This window comes from Otolemur garnettii, unplaced genomic scaffold, assembly GCF_000181295.1.
Source record: "Otolemur garnettii isolate 467f Iridium unplaced genomic scaffold, OtoGar3 scaffold00170, whole genome shotgun sequence".
In the NCBI taxonomy this organism is placed as follows: Eukaryota; Metazoa; Chordata; class Mammalia; order Primates; family Galagidae; genus Otolemur; species Otolemur garnettii.
Genome location: NW_003852565.1, coordinates 570,593 through 579,112, shown reverse-complemented (window position 1 = coordinate 579,112; position 8,520 = coordinate 570,593). Strand labels below are relative to the sequence as shown.

The 8,520-nt window shown below is 49.3% G+C and overlaps 1 protein-coding gene across 4 annotated transcripts in view; it reads right to left on the bottom strand.

Annotated features, from left to right (window-relative positions):
- Nucleotides 1-3,423: 3,423 nt before the first annotated feature.
- HERC2 (HECT and RLD domain containing E3 ubiquitin protein ligase 2) overlaps nt 3,424-8,520 on the bottom strand; it is a 219,568-nt gene continuing 214,471 nt past the window's right edge. For 2 of the 4 annotated variants that reach the window (XM_023519299.1, XM_023519300.1), the window contains exons 87-91: nt 8,200-8,312; nt 7,456-7,646; nt 6,170-6,275; nt 5,634-5,846; nt 3,438-4,417 (exon numbers count right to left, since the gene is read on the bottom strand). In XM_023519299.1, the coding sequence (XP_023375067.1) occupies nt 4,145-4,417; nt 5,634-5,846; nt 6,170-6,275; nt 7,456-7,646; nt 8,200-8,312 (896 nt within the window). In that variant the 3' untranslated portion in view covers nt 3,438-4,144. Of the gene's footprint in view, nt 4,418-5,633; nt 5,847-6,169; nt 6,276-7,455; nt 7,647-8,199; nt 8,313-8,520 lie in introns of all 4 variants that reach the window. The other 2 variants (XM_012811618.2, XR_002775822.1) reach the window with 2 other exon arrangements.

The following is an 8,520-nucleotide window of genomic DNA, read 5'->3' as shown; positions in this document are numbered from 1 at the left end:
CCTGAGGCCACCATGACCTGCCTGCAAGAGCGGTAGGCGGCCAGTCCCAGGCCTGGAGGCAGAACTGATAGCTCATGGCACGTGTAGCCACAGCAGGGTCCCACAGTCCTCCGGAAAGGATTAGAGCCCCACTTCAGGTGGGGGGGGTCCCTGAGCCCCGCCCCCCAACATTAGTGCAGCAGCCAAGGAGGGGTGCGGGGCAGGGGTTACCGCATCAGGACAACTCAGGACTCCTGCCCTCCTGCGAGAGCCCAAACCCAGCAGTGGGAAGCTTCAGGGACCCTGTACGTTCCCCTTTCTGGGAGCACCCGGGAGTCACATCCTTCCACTGCCCCATTCTTGGTGTCCACTGGGGTTTCTTCCTAACTGGTAGGATCCCAGAGACAAGAGACAGGTTCTAGCAGAGAACTTGCTGTGATTAATCAGGCTTAGTTAATGCACATGAGCCCTGCTGAGAAAGAGAACTAGGAAGAATCACAAGACCTGGGCCACACGGTGGATTTGAACTCCCAGGAATCTCATACTCAAGGCACCCGGCTGCAGCTGAATGGAGGGGTTAATCTGAGCAGGGAGTGCCCTCCTCCCAGGTGTCACTGTCCACATGGACAGTAAGAATGGTACAGGGCCTGGGGCCTGGGAGCTGTCCTACCACTGAATCCGCTCGGGAAACCCAAGGGGATTCCACATTTCAAAAAGGATAATCACACCTCAGACATCTCCCTTCTTTTCCCAAAATGGAAGTGGGTGTTCCTTTTCATTTTAGCAAGTGAAATCTGCTCTGTGGTATTCCCAAGTTGCTAGTTAAACCAGAGGGCGAGCCCTTAAAAGACTGAGGCAGCCAGCCAGTGGTCACCAGGATGACGGGCACATTCCTTGCTGAGGAAAAATGAAAATACATTGGTGAGCCTGCCTGGCCAGGTGCTGCTACTACAGTCTTGCTCTAGCTGCCCCTTGGGCAATGGCACCTGCCTGCGGAAGGCCGGCCGTTTGTCAGTGTCCAGGCGGCTTCCTGAAGCAGACCTGAAACTTGGGCACAGCCAAGGCAAGTGCCTTCTGAGGTGCCGGCCCACTCTCTGTCCACCATGTTCCTCCACACCAGCTGTGCAGGGCCAAGGCCGGCCACACTCTAGGGAACCCAGCCCAGCTTGTGGAGCTTGCACTTGGGCTTGAAAGGATGGATCAGCAGCTTACGATGCTGATAAACCACAGAGCCAAGCTAAGGCTGTGTGGGCTGTGAACAGACATGTCACGTGATTTTGATGGGAGGTACACAGAAGGCACAGCTGGACAGTCCTAGAGGGCAGGAGAAAGCAGAGGCTTTTGTTGGGGACTCTGGCGGTGAACACTGCCAGGTGCCACATGAAGTTCTTGTAAATCCAAGCAGAGTTGCTTCCACTGTCACTCTCTTTTTTTTTTTTTTTTTTTTTGAGACGGAGCCTCAAGCTATCCCCCTGGGTAGAGTGCCATGGCATCACGCTCATAGCAACCTCCAACTCCCAGGCTCAAGCAAGTCTCCTGCCTCAGCCTCCCAAGTAGCTGGGACTACAGGCACCCGCCATAACGCCTGGCCATTTTTTGGTTGCAGCCATCATTGTTGTTTGGCGTCCCGGGCTGGGGATTCGAACCCACCACCTTAGGTGTATGTGGCTGGCGCCTTAGCCGCTTGAGCCACAGGCGCCGAGCCTCCACTGTCACTCTCATCAGCAGAAAAACAAACATGACGCCTGAACTCCACACAATTAATCCATAATTCAAAACGGTGGTAGAATGTACAAGTGTGACGGAGGGCTCCACTCCTAGCACAGATGGGTCTGTCTTTCCTGTACTTTCCTATTTAACAGATCCCACTGCACCGATTTTGATCTCCCAAAATGAATTGTAACTTTAGAATTCCTAAATTGGATGAGAATAAAGTTAGACACATAACTGTGGGTAAAAATGAAGATGTTAGTATAAAACTCAAGATCTCTCCTTTTTTTTGTTTTTCGGGTTTTTTGGGATGGGAGTAAAGTTGTATATGAGAAGAAAACAGATGATCCTGTAGAATTCTTGAAGATAAAATAAAAAGATCTCTCAGGAAATTGCTTCTAATAGCACACAAGAAGTGCAGGGAAGCCACATATCAGCAGTGTGGCTGTCCAGCACCAGGTCCCGGGCCACCCCTCTGCAGTGGCTGCCATGTCCTCTCTGGAGCAGTCTTGGTCTGAGGACCCTTTCACACTCTTTAACGTTCTCCTGGATTGTATCTGTATCTCTTGTGCTGGGAGATTAAAACTGGAAAAGAAATTATTTAATACAGTTAAAATTAAAACCCATTACTTGTTAACACAGGTGCTATTTTGAAAAATTACTTTCCAGAGTAAAACTTAGCAGAGGGATGGCATTAGCACTGTACTAATCTCTTTACTATTTGGTTCTGATGGAAGATAGCTGAATTCTCATCCTTCTCCTACAGCCCCATGTTGCCAATGTGTTTTGGTGCAAGGACATGAAGAAAATCTGGTGTCATAAAGGTATGTAGCAGGAGGGACACCCTGAAAGGGGCTCAGGAGCCCCGGAGGTCCTCAGACAAGACTTTGACAGCCACTGCTCTGGAGGCAGAATACATGTCAGCCCACTGATGCTGATGTTGCAGTTCTGAGACCTCCTGCACCCACGTTGTCTCTGTACTGAGCAGGCCTGGGTCTAGGACTGAGACATGGAAGGTTGGCTTCACCTAGGCCATAGCACAAACCATCATCCAGGGTCAGCCAAGCCAGAGACACAAGTGAGACACAAATGCTGCTTCTTGTATGCCACTGACTCTGGGATGATTTTGTCATTAGCAAAAGGGATGGTGATTAAAAAAGTAGTACACAGCTGATGGAAATCTTGAGCCAAGCTGAAAATAGGACTAATCCTGGCATTCACAAATTCAGTCAAGGATAAACTCCCAGGAAAACCCTTTCCCTCTTTCCATCTTCTATGTCAGTGCTAAGTATTTTGCCCCTGAATAAACTGTCTCAGCATTTAAGTATGTACAAGACATACTTCTGCCTTGACCCGGTGCACTGGATCTGTCAGCTGGTTTTCCTGTCCTGTTCTTAGTCCCTTCCTTTGCAGACGGCTTGCCGTACACAAGCAGCTCAAATCCTACCCGTATCCTGTACACAGACATCCCAGACCTGAGGCCTATGGGACAGGGACCAAGACTGTGCAGAGGACAAGGCTAAGGCAAGGGCCAGAGTGAACTCTGAAGGATCTGGGGCTCCTTGAGTCTCAGAGCCTTCTGTTCTCTTAACAATCACTTCTGGGTTTTGGGACCAAAAAAGGCCACACTAGGCTGGAACAAGTTGACTACCACTACCATCAGTTTACTTCTTAGTTGTAGCATATCCACCAGTGCTAGTCTAGCTTGTTAAGAAAGTTCAGCCTACAATTTTGTGACATATATTTTATTATAGGGAATTAAAATTTAGGCATATACATGACAGAAACATTATATATATAGTACACTTTCCATGATAGGAGTTAATGATACTGCTCACAGAAAGGCCTCGGTTCAAACTACATAATGCATATACTAAAGTGATACACCTGGGGTCAAAAGGGCGAACCAAATGGCCTTTCTATTTTTTGTTTTGGTTTAAATAACGTCTGGATGCATTCAGGTAATACCGATCACTTAATGTTGAAAAATTTCTAATAAACAAATTCAGAGCAAAATTAGTTGAAGTATTTATAATATGATTTAATTGTTACACAGTATTTCCAATATACAATCAAGATGACTCACGACACTTGAAGAAAAAAGAAGGAAAAATCTATTGCACCCACAAGTAAAAAGCCTTTATTCACTTTGCTGCAATTCGGTATTCATATAAGCATTTACACTTCAGTAAACACAGTCCTACATGTAATGCAGCATTATGGGTAAGAAGACCCTTTTGAGTCTCAAATAAATCCAAGTGTCCACACGGAGTTCCACATGGTCAGGCTGACTTCCCCATCGTTATCCTGGTCATTGCTCCAATCTCTAGCTGTCAGTCTCTCCGCCCCGGCCTCCCACACATTCCAGGACACTTCCCATTAGACACCGTGGACGTGCTACAGTCTGCACAGTGCCTCTCTGCCTCCTTGCTCGGTCTCTGGCTGTGTCTCCATCTCAGTGTCCTGTTAAATAATCTTGTGTAGAGTCTGAGGCAAATGAATCCACATCCTCATTGTCTGAGTCATCGCTGCTGTCATCGGCAGCTGGCTCTCCTGTGAGGGCTATTCGGGCATAGTCATCCGTGTCTATGGATTTGCAAAAGTGGATGGCATATTTCAGCTTTTCCTCCAGCACTTGTTTACAGGAATACCTGGGCAACTTCAGCAAAAAGAAACAGGTGTAGGACTCAGGAAGAAAGTGGTCAGGAGGGTTGTATTTATCCAACACCTGGTGATGAAAAATATTAAATAATTAGTGACTATGTACAATAACAGCTGAGACTACACAAATCCACTTCATTATGTTCATTAGACTCTTGCCTCCCTCAAAAATCATAGTTTTTGCTAAGAATAATAAAGTGTAAGAAAACATAACCTAGCCAATTTTAGAAATAAAAAGGAACAAGTCATTCCCAGAACTTGTAGTAAAACACAGCAATTACTTATGATGATCACCCCATGAAGAGGGTCCAGTGGCTCTACCTGGCTGGGGTGGGGCCTGGGAGGGGCAGGGAGGTGGGTTCAGCCCTGGCACTTGACCACATGGGGAATTCTTCATGAAGCCATCAGCTCACTTTTGGCCACTACAGATTAAGATACTAGGAAACAGCAAGAATTATGGATGAATCTACCTTTTTAAGAGAAAAATGACACATTCTCACAAAGATCTTCCTGAATAATGGATACTTTTCTAACCCTGGCCAGAGACACAAGTCAGGCTGTGATTGAAAAGGAGCCATCCAAGAAAAGTGTGCTCCTTCCACAGGGGTTCAGCAGACAGGCGTCACACTGCCTCAGTGGCTGGGCAGCTAAGTAGAGCTTGTTTCTGACCATGGGACCAGAGTTAGAACCCAAAGCAAACTTCTTGATCTGCTAAGTGATTTGCTTTTCTCTGCACACAGCATATTTACTTAGTGACTCACCTAATTCAAAACTGTGTGTGAGGTTTGGCACCTGTACATCAGCAGCTAGGGTGCCAGCCACATACATACACCAGAGCTGGCAGGTTCGAACCCAGCCCAGGCCTGCCAGACAACAATGACAACTAGAACCAAAAAATAGCCAGGTGCCTATAGTCCCAGCTACTTGGGAGGCTGAGGCAAGAGAATTGCTTAAGCCCAAGAGTTTGAGGTTGGCTGTGAGCTGTGACACCACAGCACTCTACCCAGGGCGACATAGTGAGACTCAGTCTCAAAAAAACCCCCAAAACTGTGCTTGATAACAATCTGGTGACACATTGTTTTTTTAAAAAATAGGTAATGGTACCCAAGACTTATAATTATAGAATTTTCAGCCTTCAAATCACAGAAGCTGGATGTTTTCAAACATTTTCATTTCCATGAAAAGACAGGAGACCCAAATTCCAATCAACTGCAGACTTATGTACAAGATGGGTATTTCCACTGGCAGACAGCAGTGCCCGATGAGCCCAGCAAGGAGCTTACCTGGATGACAAAGTCTCTGCCTCGGAAATCAGCGATTGTCCTGGGCAGCCTTGTCCGGCCCCACACAAAGCGAAGAAAGAGGGAGCGCTCTGTGTTGGAGAAGGACTCCATCACCTCCCAGAACCACTGGATCAGGGACGCCGATGGCTCAATTCCCTTGTATGTTGCTACTGACTTCAGAAGATGCAGTGGGATGTCAGGACTGCCGCACACCTGCAGGAGGACACTGTCAGGGCCAGTTGGCACTGCCTTTCATTTCAGCAGGACTCAATCCCTTTTTCTGTCTACCCAGGAGGCCGGTTTGGGGGGTGAGGGATGGTCTTGGGTGGGCATGCACAAAGCCCTGAACCCCACCTCCTGTGGGAGCAGGTGAAGGGCACACGTTCAGTCTGTGTTGTTACTTCATTCAATATTCATGAACATATCTTAGATTTCCAAACGCAAGGTTTTAACTACAAAGGTAACTAATGACATTGATCAGTGGGTCACTAAGTGAAGGCCCATTCCAGGCAGCACCACAGGGGAGACTGGCATACCATGGTCTCCAACTCATATCCAGTGAACAGAGAAAGCAGGGGGACAGGCACAACCCGGGCCATCCCTTCCCGAACGGCAGCCACCTGCTCGTCAAACTCGTGGAGCCTGAAAAACACATAGAGCTCACATCACCCACCCGCCTCTGGAGGCGCTGCCTTGGTTCTGCCAGCGCCAAACCTGGCCACACAGCACACACAGCACTGTCGCCACACGCTTCCCTGCCACCAGGACCAAGGAGACCTCAGTCAGCAGACAAGGGTGCCCTGTAGCTCCTTACACAGCAGAGTCTACATGGACTGCACATAGACTACAGCCTCATGGCTGACTGCACACTCAGACAGGACACCCAGCAGAGTCCAGGATCAAAGTGGGTAAAGAACATGCCCACCTGCCCCAGGATAGCTCCAAATCAGCACAGAGGATCCAGAGCAAAAGGACACAGGGTGGGCTGGGCAGCACAGCCGGACACCTGCTCGGACCACCACCAACCACAGCCAGCAAAGCCCATATGATGTGCAGTACCTGTCCAGACGCCTTGAAAGTACTTCTGGAGGACACAGAGTCCTGACTAGTGGTGTGTGGACCAACAGCAGGCAGTAGAAGCAGGGGGAGTGGTGTGTAGGCAAGTGGTGTGGGGCAGTGGTATGTGGGCTTATGGTGTGGGGGGCAGTGGTATGTGGGCTGGTAGTATGTGAGGTGGTGGTGTGTGGGTTTGTGGTGTGTGGGGTGGTGGTGTGCGGGCTATTGGTATGTAGGCTAGTGGTGTGGGGCAATGGTATGTGGGCTGGTAGTGTGTGAGGCGGTGGTGTGTCGGTTTGTGGTACGTGGGCCAGTGGTGTGTGGGGCAATGCTGTGTGGGGTGCTGACCTGCCATTCCTGAGCCATGGCACTTGAGGGCCCGTGTACACTCAGACCCCACAAAGGCTGCCCTGTGTCATGTACAAGTAGATAGGGCTGAGAGAGCCCCAGAGACCACTCTGTCCCAGGAGAGCTGACAGAGAAAGTGCAGAGGGGCGCAAAGAGGCTCTATGGCTGCTGCAAAGCAGTCCTCTACATAGGTGGTTTTATTTACCTCAGTAGTCTAGTTAGAGGCAGGAACTTCAGACTAGAATAATAAACACTCTGATCCTGACTACAAAACAAGCTTAATAGTTAAGTTAGAGCAAATTCCATTAACATTTACTGTGTATGACAGTCCTGAATAAACACGGACATCCACACAACCATTCTCTGCTGCTTTTGCTATTTATCAAGTCAGAGAAACTGAGGACAGTTGACCACGAACCTGTAGTTTATTGCCAGCCGGACATAGTCTGCACGGTTGTCCAGGGTGATGTGTGTGTACTTAGAGCTCAGCTGGATGTCCTGGCCACTGGCGCTTGGCACCGTGAAGGGCAAGCTCATGGCCTCAAACTCCTCCGACGTGGCTTCATTGTCACGGATGTACATGAGCCCAGGAATAAAGTCTTTATCGACCTTTTAAGGAGAAAAGAAGAATCTGCATGCTCAGGCAGGGCTGCTCCTGACATGGGCCCCAGCCTACTCCAACACTAGTCAGTCCAAAGGGGCCTTGGCCTGTAGCAGAGTGGGTGGGAGGCTACCAGTGTGTCACACACACTGAGAAATGAAGGACAACAGCAGAAAGAAAGTACTTCACTTGAGGTGCTAAAGAATGAATTCATAATTCAACCAAATTCTTGAAACTAACTGTTGAGAACATAAATGTAACAGTAACTGGCCAGGATGGTTTCCTTTCCACAGCCACTGCTCAAGGAGACACTATGGTCACCCGGCTTAGCACTGTTCCCTGTGAGCTCTCTTAACTGATGGGAATGTGTAGGCTGCAAAGCACCACAAAAATAAATGGATCCACCAAATTCTAGAAGCCAACTGGCCTTACAGGTGCTCCACAGCCGGCAGCCTCCACCCACACAGAGTAGGAGTCAGGTGGGACCCTAGTGCCTGCAGGACCTGGACCAGACTGCGCCTCTCAAGCCCCAGGGACCCCCTAGTGGCCTGGGCATGTTACCTCACTGAGGTCTGCAATAGTGAGGCTCATCCCAGCCAGCTGCTTCCAGACGGGCTCAGCCAGGCTCAGACTCAGAGGACTTCCCGTGCGGATGGCGATGCCCAGTAACACACCTGGCCGTTCAGACACAAGCACAGAGGACACCAGGTTGATGACGAAGCTGTATGGTGCAGGCCACAGTGCCCTCGAAACCAGCAGCACCCAGGTCTAGAGCCCCTGGACGTGTAGGCCACAGTGCCCTCGAAACCAGCAGCACCCAGGTCTACAGCCCCTGGACGTGCAGGCCACAGTGCCCTCGAAACCAGCAGCACCCAGGTCTAC